The following is a 25,832-nucleotide window of genomic DNA, read 5'->3' as shown; positions in this document are numbered from 1 at the left end:
TATCCATCAAACAATGGACTACATTCGTGTTCTCAATCATATGTGTGCCGTATTCGCATACATAACAATTTAAACAAAATCATGCAATTTAATCGCTACATGTTGGTGAGTTCAATCTATGATTTCAGTCAGATGTTCCAATCTCATGAGAAGATACCATCGGTTGTTCTTCTACAAGCCTGGAACACGAAACCAAACGAAAAGTTCACTTACAAGTTACATCACAAAACTTTCCTGTGTTACGACTTAGAAAATTAGATCAAACTCAACCAAAACTCCTCCTTACTCTATTGATTCTTGTTTAACGTCCCCTTGGCCATTTGACGGTGATACAACACAGAATATAACAAAAAAGCCCAGGATAACTATCAAAACGCCCAAAATATTCACTAGTATCGCTTCTGTGGAATAGTGAGAAATTAAGTGGTGGACTTGAAGAAATGTTGCTTTCTCTAAAATACCAGTGATGCAAGAAGCCAAAGAAAGTGCGTATATGTATAGTCCTAAGACAACATGCCATGGCATCAGGGAAGCTCGTTTGTTTGTTGAACCACCGGGGTACCAAAATGTTGTAAATCCAGCCATCCACTACAATAATAAAGATTATATTGTTTGTACTCATATATATAGCTTCATTGAAAACCCGAATCATAAACGAAAGAGTAAAAAGGAAGAACCTGAATGGCAAACAAGAACAAGCAAGCTACGCCTAGCCACGAGTGCAGGCTGTAGAAGTTGTCAATCCCCCTATCATTGTGAAATTTCCAGGCAGCCCACAAACCAAACACTCCAAGCATGAATGCCAAAAACTGCAGAACAAGATGGACTAGCTTTTTAAAAGCTTTTGTTCCGGATACTGTCTTGTATGCCAACATAGCTGCAATCGTAATCATCCGACAAATCAATTACAGAGCCTGTTTATAGAAACTTCGCACTACTGGAAGCCTAAGCGTAACGCCAAATAATAGTAAATTATATCTTTATAAGAGAGCCTAATTGGATTACCTTCACCGTTTAGTAGAAGAAGGCCGATTACCATAACAACAGGATGAACCTACAGAAAAACATCGAGTTTTTAATTTGCAAAATCTGATATGCAGTTGTTTGGGCAGGTTACAAAATAAGTACTCCACCAGATTACTTATTTGTTAGTGTTTCTCTTCCAAAATAAGACGATAATCGAATTATAATGGGGTTTGCAATTGCTTATCTGCTAAAAAGTAAGCAAACAAACAATCCCAATTACCCCCACATCAAATATTAAGGAACAAAACAACTATGCGTTCGTCCTAAAACATCCACTTTATCACATACTCCCAAAAATAGATAATTCACCAAGCTTCTCATACTCCCAAACCAAAATTTAAAATAGCAATACCATAATCAATAAACTTTTGGTTACAAGTAAGTTGCATTACTCTAAAAAAAAAAAAAATTAAAAATAAACGACAAACGTTAGTTGTTGGTAGTTAATTATTTCACAAGTTAGTAATTAAACGCCCAGATTTGAATCTTTTTATTGCAACAAATAATCATAAATACAGCTACATATATATTTAATCATCAAAATACCAAATAATTCAAACAGAATAATGAAATAATAAATAAAGAAGAAAAAAATTACATTGAAGAGAAGGATTCTGTTACTAGAAAAAAGGGCTAATCCACCTCTGTAATGAATGTTCCAAACAAGAACTAGGATGGCCACCAATAACCCTAAGCTCCGCACACATAACAGTAATATTGGAAATTTTACTGCTGCTGTAACTTTTATCATCGTCACTGAAAGATTTTGGTGTTTGTTTGGTGGTTTATCTGTCGGATCTGAAAGGAAGTGTTGTTTGGATTTTGGAACATCATAAGTTTCATAAAGCGTCCGTTTCTCGTTTTATTAATTACTCGTAAAATAAAACAAAAATCAAAGGGAGTGTTTGGTTCTTAGTTATACGAATAAAGGAATTACTCCTTGTTAAAAACTTTTAATACGACATATGTTTTTGACATTTTAAAGAAAACTAGACTTATGTCCGCGTAATGAGGCTACGGTAGTGATGACGGAGGTTGTGGTGGTGGTGTTAGTGATGGGGGCGGCAGTGGTGGTGAATGAAAAAGTAATTGATGTTAAAGATGACAGTTTAGCTATTTTAAGTGTTGAGAGATCTATATTGTAAATTATTTTATTAAAAGGTATTTTAGGTATATTAGATGAAGATATTTAAACTAGTGAATAAAAGAGATGTATATTTGGTTTTTCAAAGACGGAAAGTTTAAGGAAAAAAAAAGTAGTTTGTTTTATTAGATAGTATTGATAAACGAAAACGAATAAAATAATTTGAGTTTTTGAGTTTATTATAAAAATAGAAAATAAATGAAATGAGACGATCTATAAAGATAACTTATATGATTTTTTAAAAAGAAATTTAATAAACGCTAATAACTTTTTCCTTTTCATAATTTTATAAACAACATAACATTTATATTAAAAGTTAAAAAAAAAACACATTTCATCATTAATCTAAAAAAAACTAGTACATATTACATACTATACATAACACTTATAGCTAAATTAAGGAGTGCTTGGTAGAGGGTTTTTAGGGGTAAGACTACCTACGTTAGTGAAACAACTCAATTCAATCTCTAATTAAATACTAATTTCTCTCTCTTTAATCTATACAATCCAATCTAACTCAAAATTTTATTCACATCCACAACCTAACCTAAACCATTTTTAATTATAGTATAATTCATAATTATTTTTACCACATTGAAAATAATTACTTTACTTTAGATAAATGACTACTTTTAGAATTTTCGTATAAATATAAAAATCACAATTAAAAAAAAATACAAATATTATAAATTATTAAAATATATAATTTTTAAATAGCTTATTTTTAATAAAATTTATGTCAAAATGTTCATAAAAATAAAATAAATAATATTATGTTTTTATATTTATGTAAAAAGTTATGATAGAAAAGATATTAAAAAAAAAACTCATAAGGTTTATAAATAAATATAATAATAATAAGTTTAAGAAAATGTTACAATTCAAGTTGTGACACATCTACAAAGGCTTTCGTCCTTTTGTGAGCAATCTCAGATTCAAAGAAAAGTCAGATCGTGAATTCACCGATGTGGATGGTCTAAGGAATGGATAATATAATTTATTTTATTTTTTTTAAGTGAGTTTCGATTCAGACGTATTGCAGATAATTTTAACTAGAGATTTTTTAGACATCTAACCTCCTACTTATGGAAAATTCCTTTGAGATGAGAACCCCAAGACTCGAACTTGAGTCCTTAGGTAAACTCACCCCGAGGCCCACATAGTGGATTTGGAAGATATCTCTGGCTACTGGGGTTTAAGCCGATATAATATAATGATTGATGACATTTGTTTTAAAATATTGTGGTTAATGAATACAAAAATTGGATAATGGGGCATTATAGGGTAAATTGGAAGGAATGGTTATCAAACCCTTATTTCTCTCCCCTTCTACACGTTCTGTTCTTCTATTTTATTTTTATCCCTCATCGTTTCATATACTGCATTACTCCTCCTTAAAAAAAAGATTTATCACATATTTTTATACTTATCAAAATCAGCAGTTCAAAAAGATCACTCAAGTTTTTCATATTCATGGTACTATAAATTATCCCTATTACTATTTTTTTAAAAATCTTTTTTAACAACACTTTAATAATAAATAATGGATAGATGAAAATAACAACTAGAAAATATAAATCGTGATTACTCATATTTTCCAAAAAAGGTTCCGTACAAGTTTGCGGTGATGCAAGTATTGAACAAATTTTAAATGATGTAGCTTATGTGAATCATGAAAGTTATTGTTTAAGTATTTTTGAAATACAACTTCATTTTTCATTTATCTAATTTTTTGATTATTAACAATTTAACACCAATTATTCTCGGAATAATAGTTATTGAAATACAGAGTATATAATTAGGATATTTTTATTTATAATTTTTATGTCAAATTTCAATCAGATTAATACGAATCTATATTTGAATATTTTCGACGAAATTTAAGTAAAAAATTATCGTGAACAAAGCAATTATTTTCGACATCTTTTTTGCCGTTGTTTTTCTTGTCGCCGCTTGGATACAGAAATGCTTTGACACATGTAAACCCCTAGGATAAATTCCATGAGTAAAATAACAATTAACATCCACATTAGTCAAATCACCCATTTATGTAAATGAACTGTTTGGCGTCGTTATATTTTGCTCGGTAAGATGCAAGGGCACTGACTTAAATGCATGCCGAATGCACAAAACTTGCGAAGCTACAACCTCGACCATAATAGTTGGATTTTTAAGATCACCTCTCGTATATTGGCTGAGCAATTGCTTAGGAAATTTTTCCATCGGATATGTGTACAATCAAGGTTATAAGCATTCCAGGAATGTGATGTTTTTCTTCATGCGTCTCTTTCTACCGTACAACGTCGTGAACTCGGCCTACATAAAATTTCTCGACTATAGAAAGCAATGACCGCGTCACAAAAAATGCAAGGGCCTCGCACAATGTTCTTTTGGCCATGCATATACACTCTTCAAAATTATTAGGGGGTTCACCCGTTGCGTGTTGTGAAATGCCGATGTGCAATTTTGTAGAGTCATGAAGCTTTTTCACCTACCATCTTCGCCCACGTGAAAATACTCGAAATTTTCTTCAACATCACCAACAATTTTCGTGAACAATCTTCGACTCACGCGAAACCAATGACAAAATTAATGCGCCCCAAACTTTGGTTATTCGGCGATATAGTCACGCATTAGTCTTTCGTGAGCTTCCTCCTAGTGTCGTTCAAGATAAGTCCAGATAGCGGTAGAACTTCGTAAGTCTTCAAGCTCGTCCGTGTACTTAAAAAATGCAAATGAACTAACGAGAAGGTACACCACCAATTTTTAACGATACACCATTAAATACCTAAATGTGCTTTACAGGGTTGTATTGTACAACGCAATAAAACATATTAGGTGGTGTATCATTGAAAAACTGGTGGTGTACAGATTTTTGAAAAGATTTGTTGTGATTTTCTAAATGAAAATAAATATTATATATATAGGTAAAAAAAGGATAAAAAATAATAGTTTGGTTTTTAATGCATAACGGCTCTGTATAATTACCGGTGGAACGCTCCCCCAAGTCTCTCTCCTCTCATAGGTTAGGCCTATCGGCGGTAGTGTTCGGATTGAGCAACCCGCTGCCAAGCCAATGCCGCCTCCGTGTGGTCATAGAAAAAAAGTATCAAGAAAAAGCTCTTAAATATAGGCCAAGAAAAGACAATGTGGAAACCGAGTTAAAATGGAAACTGTGTGACTACAACCAATCATACAATTGCGTTATGGGTTAATTAAAATGACTCCCCTAAACAAATCTTAGTCTATCTTGTTTTCTTTAGTTACTTCCGTTCTCATATCTTCATTTTATGAGTCTTTATATAAGATAGATCCATAAAATGGAAACTGAGTTACGCACAAGATTAAACAAAACATATTAACAACTTTTCATATAAGCGACACTAAAATATAAAAGTTTGCCATATTGGTTTGGATCTTGGATGGTAATCCGTACGCCGCCTTTATTTTTATCTATACACCAAACAAACATGCTTCACAATATTGTATTTTTCAACACGTTAAAGCATGTTTGGTGGTCCACTACTATACAAAAATGGTGACGTACGGATCACCTGGTTGGTCTATATCAATGTATGAAACTTAAATAACCCAACCTACATCTGGTCAAACCTATTTACATTACAGAAATCCGAATATAGCCCGTTCATTGCTGACTCTTAATTTGCTGAAAATTATTTCTTTTCTCAAAGTTGAATGCAGGTGTTGCTTGCTGCTTCCTCGTGTCCCTGATGAAATAAAATGCATAAAAAGTACATTAGCAGATCAAGTGTTAGCGTAGAAAAAAAGTTCTAGTCTGAAATTTTAGGAAGCTATGTTATGATGACTCACGAGCAACGTTGGACTTTACAGTTGAAATCTGTACAATCTTTTATGTGCATCATATACATCACCCATGCTCTTTGACAGGTTTGACAGCCAGGAAACCGAACAGTGCATATAGCACAATGATAGAATATCTCTCTGATGGCTTGACAACTTGGGTAAGGACACTGGATGGTCTTGCACCGAGTGGCATGAACTACAGGATCTAGATCGTCTTTTAACTGCATCACAAAACTTGGTTAAGTATATTTGGAAATAATACAAAAACAAGAGTAGAACATGAAATCCACATTTGTTTCTTACTGTCGGAATTTGTTGACTCAGAGGGTGCTCAATTCTGGATTCAGTTGCAACTTCTGTTGAACGATTGGTTAGCTTCTCAGTGGAAGTTTTGGGTTCGGTGGCAACTTCTGTCGAAGGATTGGTTAATTTCTCAACTGAAGTTTTGGGTTTGGTTGTAGCTTCTGTTGAAGGATTGGTTAACTTCTCAGTAGATGTCGGCTGGATAACGAGATTACTTATGAAATGATATAGGATCATCATTGACGAATACTTGGCATTGTTAAGTGTATTGAATTGGTACTGAGAAATCTGACATTTGTTCAAGAAATCACTTCGCGCCTCAAAGAAATTATTCACAAGTACATCATCTTTGTCCCTTGTATCAAGAGGTACATCACTCAATACGTTCTGCAAACACCAAGCATTAAAAAGCATTTATATCATTTTTTTACAAATAGAGAATCTTAAAAACAGTAAGGATGTTGGAGGGTCAACCCGGCCCGTTTCGTGTTTCCTCAATACGTAACTCACCTCAGAAAGTGGACTATTTTTACCAGGATGGCATGTGTGCACTCTACTTGGAGAAAGAAGTTTACCATCATCATAACATCTGGCAATAGAAATGATAACGATAAATATTACTAAGAGCATAAAGTTTAGTAAAAAATGAAATGATACAATGAAGTAAATTTCTTTTTTACCTTGAACACAAATGAAGGTTGTTGCATTGGTTGCAAGACCATCGGCTTCCACATAATATTACTTCATGGCAATACGTGCATGGGTACTGTAAACGAGCAATAATAAAGTTTTCCTTCCAACGCACAATGCTTTTGCGGAGCTGCGGCAAAATTAAAGTTAATATAAGTGAATAAACAAAAAATAACATCTGTAAAGTTGATGTCGAATAAGAAACAAGTTAATAATACTTACTCTGTGCATCACTAAAGCATCTTTTGTCAGGTTTTCTTTCCCCATGGTCATCAAGAATTTCTTGTTAGGTGACTTGCTACATATTCCCCCCGAACGTTCTTCTTCTTCAAGTTCTTTGCTCACATTTTCAGCAGCAAATGACCAATAAGCACCATCAAAATACGGTAAACGTGCTGCAGATATCTTAGTATTTCCTTGATTTGTAGGAAGAAAAAATTCATTGTACAAATTAGTCTGGTCCACCACAATGCCATCTTCTGCAGACTTCTTCAGCATTGACTTGTACCTTCATAATAAGCAAACGGAACATCAAATATAAATAAGGTCATGCTATGCACATAGATATAAAAAATGGAACATCAAGCTATTGAAGTATTTCAAGGAAGAAAAAAGAAACATACCATTGCCGTAACTTGTCCTGCTGTGGTGTCTTCTGAGTGTCAGGATGGCAGTAGAAGATATAATCATCTGCTTTTGGAGGACAAGCCCAAATATAACAGCTTGCAAAACCCCGTCTCTTGCAATATTCAAGGTATCCAATCTGATTATCAGAAAACATTGATGAGTTATTCAAGTAATTTCCACTATGTCAATGCTCAAATTGATATAAAAAAGATTAAAAACATATATAAAAGTACCAAGATTTCGTGGTACACAAATGTACGGAGAGATTCACCACCAGCAGTTTTTCTTTCTGGTTCGAAGTACTTGACAGAATCAAGGTATGAGATATGTAAACAACGATTATTAGGTCCTTCGCATTCTGATCCATACTCCTCAACATACATTCCGAAGAGGCAAAAATCCACACCTCCTTTGTTCTGGAATAAAAGTATTAACTAGTTGCAAGAAAAATGAAAAGATGTTAATGGCTCAGTTTAAACTATATACTGCAGTAGTAAACACTAGATCACAACATTTCATCTTACTTTTGATCTATATGGAAGTTTTTCGGGATAATATTCTCCATTAAATATATCTCTAAATTCCTGCTTCACAAGCGTCTCTTTGTCTACTGATGCCACCACTCTAACAACAAGACCTTCTGCTTCTAGTACCTGTTACAATAACTAAGATTAAATATCGATAAAATTTTAGCTCATAAACTTTATAAAACTTAAATGATTTGAAAGAAATTTTTTACTTACACTTTCCAGTTCTATTCCATGAAAGTTTGCAGTGTCTTCTCTCTCTTGCTTCAAGCGCCTAAAAAGACGTTGCTCAATGTGATCACTGAGATTGGTTCTTGGCAGGTCTTTTGCTCCCAAAACAGTTTGTGGTAACCGGACTTCCTTCCCATGTTCTATTTCTTTCAAGCGACATTTAGGACATATGTATTTTTCTTTCCCTTCCGTGTCTCTTTCATTGTTATAAAGGCCACAAATCCTATGTTGCCATAATTGACATCCATCACACTGAACCCACTGCAAGAAACGATAGTCAGTCGATAAAGGACATGCAATAAATTATTAATGAATGAGAAATGAACACACCAAATAATAACTTACAGAGTCTTCTCTTTCCTCATCATTCTTTTCCTTCTGTAAATTTTCTTTGGAAACAGAAACCCCATGTATCAAAATAGTATCCCCACGAGATTTTTTAAAGCAATCCACACAAACACTATGCTGTGTGTTTCTGTTCTGCTCATCTGATGATCGATAATATGCAGCATTTTGCTTGACCCGTAACTCACAACATGAGCAATATATGGGTGTAGGGGCGAGCATTAGCTTATCCTTGGAACACAAGTGGCACGGGTCATGACTCACTGTAGGTACTTTGTTTTCCAAGTTCTCCTGCATAGAGAGCTTTATATTAGAAATAGTTCTGTATTCCTGTTATTTTATAATATGAAACAAACTCACTGGTTTGAGATGATAACAAACCTTATCATGCTGGATAAAACTTGACAAATGTTCCTTGATTTGAGATGCAGTGAAAGAATCAGCCAATGACACACTCAGATTCCTGATATTTCCTGATCCTGACCCCGGCCCGTTGTCATCGCCAGATGTAGTCTGTGTTTCCGGCTTCTCTGATTCTAATACCATCTCAAAATCAACAGAAGCTATATTCAATTCACAGCTGACTTCCGCAACTACTTGACCTGATTCCTCCTTTCCAAGGCTCCTTTTTTCTTCAATACCACACTCGGATTGTTCTTTACATTCTTCACTCAGATTTTTGATATTTCCTGATCCTGACCCCGACCCATTGTCATCACCAGATGTAGTTTGTGTTACTGGCTTCTCTGATTCTAATACCATCTGAAAATCATCAAAAGCTGTATTCAATTCACAGCTGACTTCCACAACTACTTGACCTGATTCCTCCTTTCCAAGGCTCGTTTTTTCTTCAACACCACACTCGGATTGTGCTTTACATTCTTCACTTGTAACAACGCTATTTGTTTGAGACCCTTTCGTGATGTGATAATCTCCAGTGATGTGTCCTGTAAAGATACTGGTAACGTCTGGGACTGAAGCCATGATTAACGATTTTGAAGTTACCTCTGAAACATTTTCAGTCTGTATACTATTATCAGACCATTGAACCAAAGGTGGCGGCAGATCAACTGGCAAATGTTGGTAACTCAGTGACACAGGTGTTTCTGGTGAACGACCTTCAAGAAAGCTTGTTAGCACATCCATCAGAGTTCCATCCATGGAACTATTTTTCCGTTTTCTAGACCCTATGCTTAAATTAGCCGAATTACACATATTCCAATTTAAAACACCACAGTCTGAACTTTTTTCAGCAACAGGTAGCTGTCCCGGCACTTGTTTCCAAGAATTAAGACAGTGATTCTTGTATGTATTTGATTGATCCTTCCATCGATTATCTGACTGTACTGGAAACTGATCAGCCCACTGATTGGGTTTACTGAGAGCCGGCATTTGAACCCATGGTCGCGAAAATGTCTCACAATTTGAAATTTGCGGATTATATATAACATCGGTATTGTACAAGTTACACTGACTTGCAGTGGTAGATTGTACATTATTCATCGCTGTTGGAATACCCATGTTGTAAGCAATCTGTTTCTGACCAATAGGGCTGCGCCATTGACCTGGCAGAAACAAATTTATAGGAAAACAAACAATAAGAGATACATAAATGTTAATATAACATGACACTAAAAGGATAATTAAAATGTAAAAAACCATAAACATACCTTGATGAAATTGCTGCTGCTGAAGAAGGTTTCCAGTGCTATTGAAGTCCATAACGCTGACAGGTTGCACTATTTTACGACCAAAAGCTTTAATATCAGATATCCCGGACTGCCTAACATTCGATGGACTAATCAAATTCATCCCATCACTTGAAACATATGTGCCAGCAACATTGTTGACTAAAGGTCCTGTAAAAATTGATTATGCACTTTAAAAATGTGTACAGATAACTTAATTCAAAGCCAACATAACTTAAAGAGTATAACATACTTCCAAAATACTGAGAATTGGATATGTTGACAGGACCAGAATTGTAGCCACTATAACCCATATTCACAGATGAGTTAAAGTTATCAGAACGCAAAGATATCGGATTATGATTAGCATTCCACATCTCCTGCTGATTTAAGTTTGGCAGTCCATATACGTTCTGTTTTGTAGACTCCTATAGAAAGTTCAAGATATACAAGTTAATACTATCAAAAAAACACCAAAAAGGAAATATAGACAAAGTCTCCAACTCAAAAATCATACAAAACAGAAGGAGGGTCATTCTCACTTTTGGCAATTCAGACAAAGTAGGGAGTCCGTTGTTTGAATATGAGTTGGAATTTGAAGTTGGGATTGGGTTGTTCAGGAGATTCAGAAAAGATGTCCATTGTTCTTCCGGTTCATTCACAATCACGTTGGAACTGCATCAGAAGTTTCACTGTCAGTTTGACTTAAAACTAAAATAGTACAACAGTTTCCCTCACAAACAATATAACTTAAAAATTGTTTGAATATGAGTCTTGAAAGTGATCATTTGATATTAAGCAATCACTTTTGATAATGTCAAGAGTTTTAAGCAGGTTTTAATCATAAAAGCAAGTAATAATAATCACTCAAAATGAGCTAAGCAACTATCAGTTTAACTGCATGTCTGCATCCATATTCTTTGAAGTTGTAAGCAATATTTCAAAACCAATTTACACTTTGACTCTTCATGTTTTTAATTTTAACAAAACTAGTCCCCCTTTTTACCTTTGTGACACGCAAGATCCGTGCAATTTAAATCTATACATGATGGGATACTTCTACAGGTAGCCTTTTCCACACAAATTCATATGGACCAACATATATATACACACATCTATGTATGTCAGCAACATGTGCAACAAACTAAGAACGTGTCTACTTGTTGAAGCAGACATCATTTTCCCATCGGTTTTAGCCTAACTTGACGCATCTTTTGGTACAGTTAACTGCGAAAAATTTCCCTTTCGGGATTATCATCCTATGCGTTAACTACACTAACGTAACGTGCAACGTAGACAACTTTTTTTTCTAAAAATAGGTGTAAGTAGAAACATTCCAAGAATCCTGCCAACCCTCTATATATACACACAGCATTAATCCTAGTTTCCACACGACACTCTAGTTGAACGATTTTCTCCACATCATAATAAGCATATATGTCCGAAAGAGTAAAGCTGCTAAAACTACGACGTTAGTTAGCCCTCTCGACATTCATAATTAACTCCACTCCACTCCACATCGTACACAAATACATAATTAAATAAACGAGTGTCACGTCGATCATACAAGCTTAGAACACACCATAGTGTATGCATGCAGCATGCATATATCTAATTTTATAAGTCATAACACACAGGTAAAATAAACACGTGCCCTAATTATACAATCATACATATATGTATAGGGCTCAGATGAAAGATTAAAAAAAATTAACGAATAATAACAGAAAAAAGTAAATACGTACAGGTTAGTGATGTAGTGATGAACGTTAGTATCATCAGGGGGTTTAAAAAAAGCGTCGAAATTCGTTACTTTCTGACGCTTATGACTTAGTGACGGGTAATTATCCATGATTATTATTATTGAAATTATTATGTGATCAAAGAATGATCAGTTAATTAATTCGCAGAAAAAGGAAACAACTTGGAAGAAAAACCCTAGATAGATAGCAGATAGGCTTTTCCCTAATTCGACATTGTGTAGTTTGTTCGTTTTTTCGTGTTCTACCGATTTTATAGGTTATCATGCCTCTTTGTGTTTGACTTTGGTTGACTTCTGGTAGAAATTCTTTTTAATAAAATAAATAAATTATGTAGAGTATTGGGTTTTTTTTAATAACTTTAAGGGTGGCGGAGAGCTTTCCCACTCCTCCCTTCCCCACCTCGATTTTTCTTCTCCTCCACTCCCCTAATGTTAAGAGCACCTCGTCACCCTTCTCCACTTTTTTTATTTTTTTAATTACTTAATTTAAAAATTAGTTCAAATCAAAAAAAAAAATATTAAACAATACTTAAATATTTCAGTAAAATAGTATTTAAAACTGTAAAATTAAACATTTTATAAACACTAAATATCAATTTAAAATACTATTAATAATAATTATGTATAGAAAACAAGAATATAAGAAAAAGACTTTGAGCCAATATGATAAATAGCTTAAAATATAGGGTATAAAATATAAAATTGAATTTAATATTATATAACATATATCTCGATGTTGTCTTCTTCCTAACAACACCTGCACACACACACACACACACACACATATATATGTGTATATAGATTTTCATGGCAGCTAACATAAAAAAAACAATAAAAAAAAAACACAAGCAACGGTTGAAAAACGGTAACAAAAGTGGAGACCAGGTCGGGGACGACCCTCCCCATTTTGCTCACCGCCCAACCGGTACCGGTAACATGGGGCGGTGTTCCCCCCGGTACCGGACCGGTACCTACTTGGTGTCGGTTCCACTCCGTCCACCCTAAGAGATTTTGTTTTCATTTAAATTTGATGCTAAACTTAATTAAAGCTAAATCTTATTTGGTAGTGAAATTGTCCTACCAATAAAAAGAATTGGGTTTTGCTAAACGCAATCTTGAGGTTGTAATTAAAATGTTTTAAATAGTTGTACACTTATCATAAAATTTAAATGATGAACTTTTAACATGGAATATACAAATTTTTCATGCGCGTACTAAAAGCTGCATTTAGCATTTTCCAAAAGAATTTGCATGTCCTTGGCCACTAATTAGTGTTATTTCATGAATATTTATATTACTTATTAAAACCATCAAAATCACATTAAATAGTTTTTGAATCAAGTTCATTTTACCAACCAAATACCAATAAATGGATTGTATCCGAAGAAACTTGAGAACTTATTGGGTTCAAATCTTAGTGCGAGGTGAATACTCCCAAAACTTGGGCATAAGGGGTTTCTCAAAATGGGTTTAAGCTAGAGATGGAGTTAAGTATACAAACAGACATACTTTGAGCCTAAAATCGTCGTTAAAAAGAAGTTAATTCTTACTCTATAGAAACGAATCATAAATACATATTTTCTACTTAAAAAAACAACTTGGTCTGTTAATTTGTGTGTGTGAAAAATATATAAGGTCTTTAAAGTGAGTATGATTTTATATTATATTAGTTTTTGTTGTCTCAAAAACTTACAACTTTTTTTATAAAAAAAACAGCAATTGGAATTAATAAAACAAACTAGCAAGATGCTAATCGCTAAGAGTACAATCCAAAGATAGAAACAACAAACAAGCATACAAGAAAAAGAACAGACAAGCCTTCGTAAACCAACACATGGGAAGCCATAGTCTTCCAAATCAAAATTGTATGAGTGTTCTTAATTTTCATGCTCTTTCATTAGAGATGTCATTCGATATACTTTCGACGAATTTTTAAATCTGAGGGTGGAGCCCTTACGGTTAAAGCATTTGGCTATCACACTCTATGACTTGACCTATCACCCCCACCATCTCACCGGTGCAACGCGCTGGCACTATCTCTCGTAGATTATAATGTAATTTGATGGAATTAGGAATCAAATTCCATTTTTTAGTGTCTTTGGTTGTAAAAGTAGAGCAATTTCATTTCGTTGAAATGTAAAGAACTTTTCATTTGATAAAATCTTTATTTATTAGGTGTGATAAGGATTTATATTCCGTCTATTACTTGAATCCCAAAAGCACAATATATATTTCGTTGAATTTCAGTTCATTTGACAGACTATATTACTTTTGAGAAATTCTGTAAACAAAATGCGTTTTCACATTGACAAAAAGAAACCATAAATCGAAATATGTAAAATGAAAATCACAATAATATATATCTACACTATATAATAAAACAAACCATCTCTTATAAATTTTGAAGTTATTAACTAAAGTTGGGTGAAATGTCCCTCATATTATAATATTTTATTAAAATAAACATTTGAATTTTATTTTTTGAGTTTCAATATTTAAGAAATTAAGATGTGAGAGAATTTCAACCAATTTTGACGTGTAACAATACTATCCTTACAACTTTGAGCATTAGCTCAATGGTTAAGAGATCATTCCCATTCAAAAAGTCTAGTGTTCAAGCCTTAGAAAGGATATAGAAAGTCCCCTTACAAGGCTTTGGTTTGGGTATACCCAGGTTCAAGTATGAGTGGACAGACTTTACTCTTATCAATCATCATGCCTTAGGGCGACTTAATATGGGTTTTTCCCCATCGGGTATTTGAAATAGGCATTTTTATTTCGAGAGAGCTTTTTGCACGAAACCGATTAAGACAACGTATAATAAATATTCCCGCTGTCAAATCGCGACACAAAATTTCAAGCGAAATTCAACTTTTTCAAAAAACAATACTATCCTTATTATAGACATACTGAAAACCTATTTAAATGTACAAGTATTTTATGTGTGAAATGTACAAGCCTTTAAAACACATACTAATTTTAACCATATTTTGTTTTAACCCCTAAAATTTCAATTTTTTAAACTTTTTTTTTACCTAAAACCTATATAAATGTACAAGTACTTTATGCGTGAAATGTACAAGCCTTTAAAGCACATACTAATTTTAACCAAATTTCGTTTTAACCCCCTAAAATTTAACCAAATTTTGTTTTAACCCCTAAAATTTCATTTTTTAACTTTTTTTATCCACATTAAAGTTTTCGCTTTTATTTTCAACTTTTCGTGACACTAAACTTTTAGGTTCTCATGTTTTCATCAAACAACTTTCACATAATTACGGGTTTATTTTTGAACATTTGGTTTTTAATTATTTTCATTTAAGTACTTTATGCGTGGAATGTATAAGCTTTAATGTTATGCGTAGAATGTATAAGTTCTTATAGCACATAATAATTTTTACCATTTTTCATTTTAAACTTCTAAACTTTCTATCTTTTAACTTTTGCCCTATATTAAAGTTTCCGTTTTTATTTTCTTTACACTGAATTTTTGGCATGTTTTCATCAAATAACTTTCAGATGGTTACGATTTTACTTTTTAAACATTTGGTTTTAACTATATTCATCAATTTTTTTTATATATAACGTTTTTAAATTTGCCCCACATCAAAGTTTTCATTTTTATTTTCTTGACACCAAATGTTTGGATTCTCATTATAATATACTAAAAAGTTATATGAATGTACAAGTACGTTATGCGTGGAATGTACATTATGCGTGGAATGTACAACTGTACAAGTTTTCTATCTTTTAACTTTTGCCCAACATTAAAGTTTTCGATTTTATTTTCTTGACACTAAATTTTTGGGTTCTTATGTTTTCATCAAATAACTTCTACCTGGTTACGATTTTACTTTTAAACATTTGGTTTTGACTATTTTTATTCATCTTTTTATATACATAGCGTTTTTAAATTTGTCTCACGTCAAAGTTTTCGTTTTTATTTTCTTGACACTAAATTTTTGGATTCTCATGTTTTCATTAAATAACTTTCACATGGTTACGATTTTACTTTTTTCGTGTAGAAAGCGTATTCCGCGGCAACGCGCGGACGCGGTACTATAACTAGTTTTTCTGAAATCGCAATTAGGAAACCCGATCCGAACCGGTCATTCGATCCTTTCAAACCCTAAACTGCAACCACCTTCCTCCTACTGCATTTTCACTTTTTCAGCGGAGATCACCACAACGCACCTTCACTTCTCCGACATCCACGGCAGCAACCACCATCATAACCCTCTCTACTCCACCATTTACGGCTGCATCGCTTCCACCATAAAAACTCATACTTGATGGAAAATCAAGAACCCAGGGTTAGTTTTCTTAACTTACTTTTATCTTGACTTTTTTTTTTTTATGATTTCTATATGTATAAATTTATTATTATTTTTTATATGTATAATTGGTTGTTTTTAGATGTTTAAATGGTCATGTTGCAGTGCAGTTGTTATTACATGTGCTGTACATTGTCTATTTTCGATTGTAAAATTGATCGAAAAAATTTGTTTTTTTTTTCCCCTGAATTTGTAAAATAAGATTACAACTTACAATTTCCACCTTGTTGCCCATTTGTATGGTTTGAAATGTAGAATTGGTTCATAATTGTCAACATATATGGCTTGAAAAAGGTTCCATAATAACCGAAAAAGTTGTTTATCGATGTCCCACGGTACTCGTCTTTGGGTGTCGTTAATGAATACTAAGGCCCCGTTCTTTTTTTACTTAATAGACTTAATAATTAAGAACTTAATGCATTCAGTCAAATTTTATGTTCTTTTTTTGACTTAATGAACAAAAATAACCATCAATTACCTATTTTTTTACTTAATACATACAGACATTATTTATACATTCAACACTTAATGACTGAAAAAAAAAACGGGCCCTAAAATGTAAAAATGAAAAGCTGCTACATGAATTATGACCTATTCAAGTTTGCGAACTCGTAAAGAAATTAATAATTGTTTGCCTTTCGGTTAGCAAATATGTTAACTTTTTTGCTTAGAAATTACTAGCATTTTCATTAGGTTTCGAAGTTAGTCTTCTGTGATTTTTAAAACTGAGATACGTATTACTTGTAGCATAGTATATAGTTACATCTACTATTCGTATTACTTGTAACATAGACACAGAGTAGAAATATCAGAAATCAGAATGATAAGTTTAGGTATTTCTTCTCGTTACCAATAATTGACATAAGAAGACAGATGATTGGATCAGAAGAGTTTTAGGGCTAGATATCATGAAGTTGTTATTTGGTCGGATTTGTGGACATTATCTGATTAAGTAGAAATGTCCAAAAGCAGAAGGATAAAATTTGGGTAATTTGTTTTCCTTATCAATATCGAGTTTAGGAGGTTTAGTGCTTATGGAGTTATGGGTGTTGTTTGACTTTTAATACTATAACAGACGATAAAAGGGGATATTGTAGCTGTCTATGACAACTTATTCCGTCTGTTATAAATTCCGTTCCTTTTTTCATATATATTTTTACAATCTCATTTTCATCCATTTATTTATAAATTCATGTACACTTTTCAAACGTCTGTCTCTTTTTTTTGTAGAAATAAAATACACCTTTACATTTTAACTTATTTTGCTGTATTAGTCTCTGTACCAACACTTTGTTAGTTTCATTACAAGAATTCGATTTCCTTCCTCAGGTCTGATCTATAGAAAAAACAAAGTTATGAACCCACAAGGAGGAAACAAAACATCGGTGGAGGTCCACCATAGTAATGATGCAGATGACGATGATGACAACGTGAAACAGCTTCAACAATGTTCTTCTCTCTATTTATTATTACAGGTGATTTGGTTGCTACCCCAACAATTAGTGTGATCGTTTCATTTACTAATTACTAGACAGAATACTAATGCAAAACATAATGTTGTTTCTCTTGCAGGATTGTCTTATTACTTCTAACAGAGATTGGAAGGCTTGTCAGAAAGGTATCTTATTTGCTTTTGCTGAAGTTTTTAGTACAAATCTATAAGCGCTTCGTTAATAATATTTCAAACTTTTATTTTGTAAAACATGAATTGAAAGTTAAAACTTGTATGTTGGACCTGTCCATTTATTTATTTATTTTGGTCAAAGTGTATGTCTTTGAAATGGCATTTAAATAATGATATAAAATTTAATGTAATGATCATACACCTATTGTTTATAACCTCCTATAACAATATGAAACCAATCTAACTGGGTTACATTATGTGTTTGCAGAGGTTCAAAACCTCAAGGCATGCAATGAGGCAAGACAGAAGAATGTCAGTAAGCATACCAAGGGTGGTGAAGGAAATAAGTGAAAATTTGCCTTTTTCTTCTTTTAATTATGTTACAGAAAAGAGAAACGGTTGACCATTTGTTTATTCAATGTGGAGACGGGATGTTTTTGCTATACTCCCATTATAACCTTGTTACGAATAACCAGCTCATTGGATTGTTGGCATATGATGGTTAGTATTACATCATGTCTGAATCAGGTTAGTTGGAGCTACATAGATGTGGCAAACAACATATATGTATTTAGCGCATATAAACGATAGATTTTCACTTCTATAAAATGATGTATTCTTATTCTCAATTCTGGCAATTTATGTATCTCTAGCATACGTATATTTACAGGTGACGTGTGTTATTGAATCGATGAATAAACGGGAGTATTTTCGTTTTTGGGTACCTTTTTAGAGTCTACTGAAAATTAATATATGTCATTTATATGGTTTCTTCGGTTCACAATGATTCTGACATCAGTTTATCTTGTTCTTTGAGATCATGTAGAGAGTCACATTATGTTTTTTTTTTTCAAAGTGACTTGTTTAGAGACTATTAATTAGCGAAGGAATAGTCATTGAGTGCAAGTTCTTTTCCCTTTGGTTAAGGGTAAGTGAATATAAAAATTGCACGGGACCTTTTTGTAGCTCATTAGTTAAAATAGAGAATCTCGTAATGTTCCAAAAGTCTCGTCAAACAAATTGTTATTCCAAGAAGGGCTGGACACAAAATGAGTCGAGCTCAAGTTCGTTAGTTTTCAAAGTTTGAACTTAATTTTTTTTTTCTTCAGAGAGAGAGAGAGGCTAAAATTTGGCCCGTGAATAATTTTAGAGGCTGGGGTTCAGTTCGTTCGTAAAGTAATTTATTTCTTCTTTTAAATTATTTAAATTATGTATATACGGAGTACTTCATTTTGGACAAGTTTATGTAGAAATATCTATTTTCAGTAATACGAGTATTAGTTATAAATATGAAATATATATAATTGAATCTAGTAAATAAATTATATTAGATTAATTTATAGTACTAAGCAAGATGGTTTTTTTTTAAACAGTCAGTAATCGCATCAGACGACACCTCAACATACGATGTTGAACCCTTGTATAGACTACGAGATGTAGACCATGAACCGTTATAGGTGATTCAGGAAAAGAAACTCACAGACTTGTCACTTTATAGAGTCGAACCAAAGACCCATGAGAATAACCAGAGATGACTTTAGCCGGTTGATCTAGCCTTCACTATCAAGATGTTCATTTAAGCTTGTTCAGTCTTGTGTGTGCAATCGGGTCTGATGTTCATTTAAGCTTGTTTAGTCTCGTCTGTGCAATCGGGTCTAGTCTTGTCAGCTGGAATTTGAAGATTAAACAATATCCATATTATGCTCAAACTTATTTAGGCTCGGCTCAAAGTGAGTTGAACTCAAGTAGTTTACGAGTATATTGATTCATTTACACCTTTAGTTTAGAGTAGTGTGACCGTAGCTTATTGTGCTTCCAAAATCAAAATTATTTGAGCGTGGTTGTCAGAGAAAAGAAAGATATAAATGTTGAATTTTACAAGTTCAAGATATATATTCCACCAACTAAATGTTACACGTAATCAAAAGCAAATAAACAACACTACTTCCGTTTTAATATATGAATGCCTGAAAATCATTAGAAGTGCGGAATTTATATCTAGAAACCTTAAATTGTTGCATCTACAGACAAATAAAATTCGTTTGTTTAACCTTTGGAGGAACAATTCAAGCAAAACCTGCGGTGAGGTCATTCTCGATTCTCTTCTCAACGTAATGCCCAGCCCCGATCCCTTAATGTTTGGCTCCGGTCCCTTAATGTTCAGCTCCGTTACTAGCTGGACATGTGGCGTAAAATTACTTCCCCCGTGGTTTAATATTGTGGTAACAAATTACATAGACACGACAGAGACTTTGGGTTGGGGTGTTATATGGTATCACATCATAGCCACTAGAGATTTGCCGAGTGTGATGCATCTACCGAGGTATGAATTTTGGGAGTGTAGATCCAGTTTGGAGGGAATGTTTGTACAATCCCTCTCATATGGATAAACGACTTGGAGTTTTGGTCACCTTACAGGCTGTAACCCTCGATTTAACTCCCACAATGGTGTTTTTGGCTTGAGGAGTTAAAATCATGCTTATATAGATCAACGATATCACCTGAGACACAATCGCATTTGCCATATCTACATGGTTCAACATCATTCTTATATGGGAGGACCATTTTGATTGCATTTATGAAGGCTCGAGACAATGCTGCATATGTGCAAAGAATCAGCAAAGAGTGATATGCATCACATGGTTTGCCATTGTTACTTAGTTTAGCATAACGTATATACAGTTAGCTGTACACATCTGTAACCTCAAGTGTTACTTAGCTCACCCAAGATGCCAATGTTATGCATCACACGGTTCGCCAATCGCCACTGTTGCCACTTGATTGCAATTTGTTTATTCTTAGCTGGATGCAGGCATTCCACTTCTTTTCTATGTCCCTAATAAAAGATATAGGCACAAAAAACATGTTAGCTTTTTACTTGATTGCAAGTTCTATATAAGAGGCAATGGTATGATGACTTACATGCAACGAGGAACTCTACAATTCGAATCTCTACAAATTTGTGCGTGCTTCTTCAGTACCAACCATGCTCGTTTACAAATTCTACAGTCACTGGCATTTCTGCATTTTTTGGTATGGTAAAGGAGCTTTCTGATAATTAGACAACCATGGTAGGAACACTTGATACTTCTACATTGAGAGGCATGAGATAAAGCATCTAGAGCTTCGTTTAACTGCATCAAAAGCACGAGGTTAAGGAATATATAAGAAAAATGATACCAAACAAAATCAGGTTCTTCAGATCTATGGCTCATTTCTTACCGTCAGCACCTTTTGGTTCTCAGGTTGTTCACTTTTGGTTTCGGGGTAAACTTTTTGTGAAGGGTGAGTTAATTTATGAGTATGACAGGTGTCACCTTTTGTCTCATAACATGATCCACAAACGTAATGTGTTGTACAGGTATCACAGTGCCAGCATTCATTAATCAGGACTTGATTACAGCAAAGGCTGCAGATCGGGAGGACAACAAGGCTGTTTGTGAAATGATACAGAATCATCATAGAGGAATACTTGGCATGGCCGAGTGTATCAAACTGGTACTGAGATTTTTGGCAATTGTTCAAGAAATCATCTCGGGTCCCGGAGAAATTATTTACAAGCTTAACATCATTATCCTTGGTATGAAGAGGTAAATCACACGATGCAGACTGCGAGCAACAAAAAAGTTGAAACACATTAAATTACGTTAGTTATTCATATATATCAAGAACAAAATGACGAAAAGGGGTCCGAGGGTCAACATGGTTTGTGTTGGCCCTTAACAATTTTGAACAACCAAAATAAATGAATGAAGGTGTTCTTTGGGAAACGTAACTCACCTCAGAAAGTGGACGCTTGCTACCAGAATGGCATGAGTGAACTCTACTTGTGGAAAGAAGTTTGCCATTTTCAAAACACCTGCCATATATCAATGAACGTGAAAAATGACAATCATTAAAAAAAAATTAGGATGCCAAAAGAAGCTCACTTTAGTTGGAGCAAAAAGATAAAAGTATAGGGTTAATTTACCTTGAACATAATTGAATCTTGTTGCATCGGTTGCAAGACCATCTGCTTCCAGATAATATTACTTCATGGCAATATGTGCACATATGCTGTAGCCGGACAATCATTAAGTTTTCTTTCATAGGCAGAATTTCTTCACCGAGCTGTAGCAAGAGAAGAGTAAAGATAAGCAAAAGACAAAAATATAACAGTGTGCGCAGTTTATATGAAAAAAAGAACGAATTTAATAAAATATTTACATGTTGCATCACTATGGCATCCTTTGTAGGGCGGTCTTGTCCCATGGACAACCAGATTCGTTTAGACGGTAACTTGCTATACGATCCCCCTGAATTCTCTTCTTCTTCAAGTTTCTTGCTTATAATTTCAGCAATACCCGACCAATAAGAACCATCAAAATATGGCAAATGTGTCGCAGTTATCTTAGAATTTTCTTCATTGGTAGGAACGAAAAATTGATTGTATAAGTTAGTCTGTTCCACCACAATGCCATCTTTCGCAGCTTTCCTTAGCATCAACTTATACCTGTATATAAAATAACCGTGCTTAAGTTTTTACATTATGCAGATACAAAAGTAAAAACCACAGAGAACAGATACCATAATATATAAGATATAAAAATCATACCACTGTCGTAGCTGATTCTCCTTGGGTGTTTTTTGGGTCTTCGGATGGCAGTAAAAGATATAATCATCTCCATTTGGAGGACACGCCCATATATAACAACTTGCAAAACCTCGTTTCTTGCAATGTTCAAGGTATCCAATCTGCATTATTGAAGGACCTTCCACTGAGTAAATATGCAAAAAATGACCAAATTTTCTAAAGAAAGTTGGGAGAAGAGGAAGAAAAAAAATACCAATATTTCATGGTAAACAAAGGTACGGAGAGGTTCACCACTGGCAGTTTTTCTTTCTGGTTGGAAGTACTTAACAGAATCAAGGTACAAGATATAAACACAACGCTTATTCGGGCTGGCACACTCTGATCCAAACTCCTGGACGTACATTCCAAAGAGACACAATTCCACGCCTCCTGCTTTCTGGAACAAAAGAATTAACTATTTGCAAAAAGAATGTCAGTGGTCTGTTTTAAAGTAAATATTAGCAGAAATAAAAGCGCAGTGAATGAAATCATTTCATCTTACTTTTGATCTGTACGAAAACTTTTCAGGATAATATTCTCCGTTAAATATATCTCTAAATTGCTTCTTTACTTCCAACTCTCTGTCAACAGATACCACCACTCTAACAACGAGATCCTCTGCTTCAGGTACCTATCACAATGATTGACATTTAATTAACGATAACAGTTTTTGCTCATATGAAACCATGCCATGATTTAAAGAAATTTGTAACAAATTTATGCTTACATTTTCCAGTGCTGTTCCATGAAATCTTGCAGTTTCTATCCTCTCTTGCGTCATACGCGTAAAGAGTCGTTGCTCGATATGATCACTGAGATTGGTTTTTGGCAGATCTTTTGCTCGCAAAAAGGTTTTTGCTAATGGGACTTCATTTCCATCTTCCATTTGTTTTAAGAGACATTTGGGGCAGATATATTCCGCCTTCCCTTCTTCATCTCTTGCGTCATTGTATAGACCACAAATCCTATGTTGCCATTGTTGACATCTATCACATTGAACCCACTACAAAAAAACACAGCAATGTTAAGTAATTCAACCAAAAATTAAAAATAAGTGAAGTGTATAAATGAATATTTCAAATTACCGAGTCCTCTCCTTCCTCATCATTCTTTGCCTTCTGTAAATTTGTTTTGGAAATGGATCCTCCGCGCATTAGATTAATAGCCTTTCGATTTCCCTTGTAGCATTTCATACAAAAATAATGATGTATGCCTGTGTTCTCCACATCTGATGATTGATAATATCTAGCATTTTGCTTTATGCGTGAGTCACAAGATGAGCAATATATCGGTACAGGGGCGATCAGTAGCTTATGCATGGAGCATAACTGGCATGGGTTTTGGTTAACCGAGCTTCCCAATATCTCCTGAATAACAACATTTGACTATTAGCATATATTTATTATATTAAACAATTAGATCTGACAATGCGGTTTTAGATTATGGGTAAACCTTATCATGTTTGATGAAAGTTGACAGATATTCTTTGATTTGAGATGCATTGAAATACTCAGCCAACGAAGTGCTTGGCTTCTTGATATTCAAAGACCCTGATTCTGACCCGTTATCAAAAGATGTTATCTCTGTTTGCTTATTATTTGATTCCATTACACTTGGGGTTATCTCTGCAGCTGAATTATTCACGCATATTACTTTAGGGCCCAGTTGACTTGTTTCCGGCTTTTGATCATTGTTTTTTTCTTCCAAACGAGATGCAGGTGGTTCCTTGAGCTCATAATTTGTACTTGTAGTATCCACATTCCCGTCAGACCCTTTAAATATCTGATTATTTCCAATAATATCTTCAGTAACTACTTGGCTGACCTCTGGACCTGAATTCATGGTTAAAGATTCTGTGTTTACCACTGAGACATCTCCACTGTCTACCAATGGTGGAAGCTGAAAAGCAGAAAAGTCTTGGGAAAACTGGTCTCTATCTGAAGTGTTCACAGAGCTTAAAAGCACTTCCACAGGAGGACTGCTGCCAATCAATGATTCATTACTCACAGGCTCCATGAAGTCATATTTTCGGTTTTTAGTTGTCATGCAATAATTAGCCGGACCACAAAGGTTACAGCTTAAATCATAACAGTTGTGATATGTAGTGTCCTCAGTAACAAGTGGTTGACTCGGTAATGGTTCCCCTATATTAACCTGTGGAATCGTAAACCCGTTTAATGTATCATTGAACCGATCATTTGACCCCATTGAAAGCTGATGAACCTGCTGATCGAGAACTGACATTTGAAACTGCGGTTGCAAGTCGATATGAGAAATGTGACTTGAATACAAAGACTGCACATCATTCGCCATTGTGGGAAAGATCAAGTTGCTCAGACCTTGACCTATTAGTAAACAATTATAAACAAAAAATCACATTATAAGTTGCAAGTGGTGTTAAAATAACTTTATGCAGATTATCTTTACATAGTAAGAAACCATACCCTGATGAAAAGATTTCTGTTGATGAAAGTTCTCAGCTAACGGAGGAGAAATAGAGTGAAAAACACTGCCAGGTGGCACTGTTCTACCATCATAAGGAGTATCGACCTCCATATCCGATGGACAAATCAAGTTCATCACGTCAGTAAACATATTTGTACTACCAACATTCATGAATGCAGATCCTGCAGAAATTGATAATGCACGTTATGATACATATACATGATACATAAGTTAATATATATACAGCCAGCCAAACTATATTAGTATAAAAGCCGAACATACCTCCATAACATTGAACATTCGACATGTTTTTAGAAGCAGAATTGCAACCATTGTATCCCACATTCATTGGATAATTATTCAACCTCTGCAATTCATAGACATTCTGCTATAAAAGTTTCAAGATACAAAGTTAAACAAACTAAGACAGACAACAAGATGTAAAATAGATATTCGTACTGTCCAAAGTAAAAATTCATAGAAAACAGAAGGCAATTATCCTTACCATTGGAGATTCAATCAAAGATGGAAGTGAGTCAGGAATGGAAGTGGAATACGGGTCGTTGAGATGATTCATAAAAGACGTCCACTGCTCTTCAGTTGGCTCTATATACTTGTGGGTACTGCACAAGAAGTTTCATTTCAGTGT

At 34.1% G+C, this 25,832-nt stretch overlaps 3 protein-coding genes across 3 annotated transcripts; 1 reads left to right on the top strand and 2 right to left on the bottom strand.

The window, feature by feature from the left end:
• LOC122578952 (transmembrane ascorbate ferrireductase 2-like) lies at positions 1–1,920 on the bottom strand. The gene is made up of 5 exons (XM_043751015.1): positions 1,625–1,920; positions 1,006–1,054; positions 678–877; positions 287–588; positions 1–179 (listed from the first exon to the last, which is right to left on the bottom strand). The coding sequence occupies exons 1-5, from the start codon at positions 1,775–1,777 to the stop codon at positions 125–127; spliced, it is 759 nt and encodes a 252-aa protein (XP_043606950.1). The 5' UTR covers positions 1,778–1,920; the 3' UTR covers positions 1–124.
• Positions 1,921–16,275: 14,355 nt separating this feature from the next.
• LOC122579962 (cytochrome c oxidase assembly factor 4 homolog, mitochondrial) lies at positions 16,276–18,755 on the top strand. The gene is made up of 4 exons (XM_043752229.1): positions 16,276–16,481; positions 17,832–17,977; positions 18,075–18,120; positions 18,395–18,755. Exons 2-4 carry the CDS (start codon positions 17,858–17,860, stop codon positions 18,475–18,477), a joined length of 249 nt encoding a protein of 82 aa, XP_043608164.1. The 5' UTR covers positions 16,276–16,481; positions 17,832–17,857; the 3' UTR covers positions 18,478–18,755.
• Positions 18,756–20,005: 1,250 nt separating this feature from the next.
• On the bottom strand, positions 20,006–24,982 carry LOC122609786 (histone acetyltransferase HAC12-like). The gene is made up of 12 exons (XM_043782729.1): positions 24,191–24,982; positions 23,824–24,105; positions 23,466–23,741; positions 23,241–23,369; positions 22,953–23,153; positions 22,721–22,860; positions 22,333–22,618; positions 22,097–22,236; positions 21,907–21,985; positions 21,349–21,735; positions 21,049–21,260; positions 20,006–20,962 (listed from the first exon to the last, which is right to left on the bottom strand). The coding sequence occupies exons 1-12, from the start codon at positions 24,980–24,982 to the stop codon at positions 20,872–20,874; spliced, it is 3,015 nt and encodes a 1,004-aa protein (XP_043638664.1). The 3' UTR covers positions 20,006–20,871.
• Positions 24,983–25,832: the final 850 nt, after the last annotated feature.

The sequence above is a fragment of the Erigeron canadensis genome, chromosome 8, assembly GCF_010389155.1.
Source record: "Erigeron canadensis isolate Cc75 chromosome 8, C_canadensis_v1, whole genome shotgun sequence".
NCBI classification, from domain to species: domain Eukaryota; kingdom Viridiplantae; phylum Streptophyta; class Magnoliopsida; order Asterales; family Asteraceae; genus Erigeron; species Erigeron canadensis.
Note: the sequence above shows the minus strand (reverse complement) of the source record. Positions and strands in the feature narration are given on the sequence as shown.

Coding starts and splice junctions, on each gene's coding strand:
- LOC122579962 (XM_043752229.1), top strand. CDS start 17,858: ATGAACCCACAAGGAGGAAACAAAACATCGGTGGAGGTCCACCATAGT. Junction 17,978..18,074: donor CTCTCTATTTATTATTACAG/GTGATTTGGTTG, acceptor TTTCTCTTGCAG/GATTGTCTTATTACTTCTAA. Junction 18,121..18,394: donor TTGGAAGGCTTGTCAGAAAG/GTATCTTATTTG, acceptor ATGTGTTTGCAG/AGGTTCAAAACCTCAAGGCA.
- LOC122609786 (XM_043782729.1), bottom strand. CDS start 24,982: ATGTCAGTTCTCGATCAGCAGGTTCATCAGCTTTCAATGGGGTCAAAT. Junction 21,986..22,096: donor AAGATTCAATTATGTTCAAG/GTAAATTAACCC, acceptor GATATATGGCAG/GTGTTTTGAAAATGGCAAAC. Junction 20,963..21,048: donor TGTAGAGTTCCTCGTTGCAT/GTAAGTCATCAT, acceptor ATCTTTTATTAG/GGACATAGAAAAGAAGTGGA.
- LOC122578952 (XM_043751015.1), bottom strand. CDS start 1,777: ATGATAAAAGTTACAGCAGCAGTAAAATTTCCAATATTACTGTTATGT. Junction 1,055..1,624: donor ACAGAATCCTTCTCTTCAAT/GTAATTTTTTTC, acceptor GTTTTTCTGTAG/GTTCATCCTGTTGTTATGGT. Junction 878..1,005: donor TCTTCTACTAAACGGTGAAG/GTAATCCAATTA, acceptor TTACGATTGCAG/CTATGTTGGCATACAAGACA.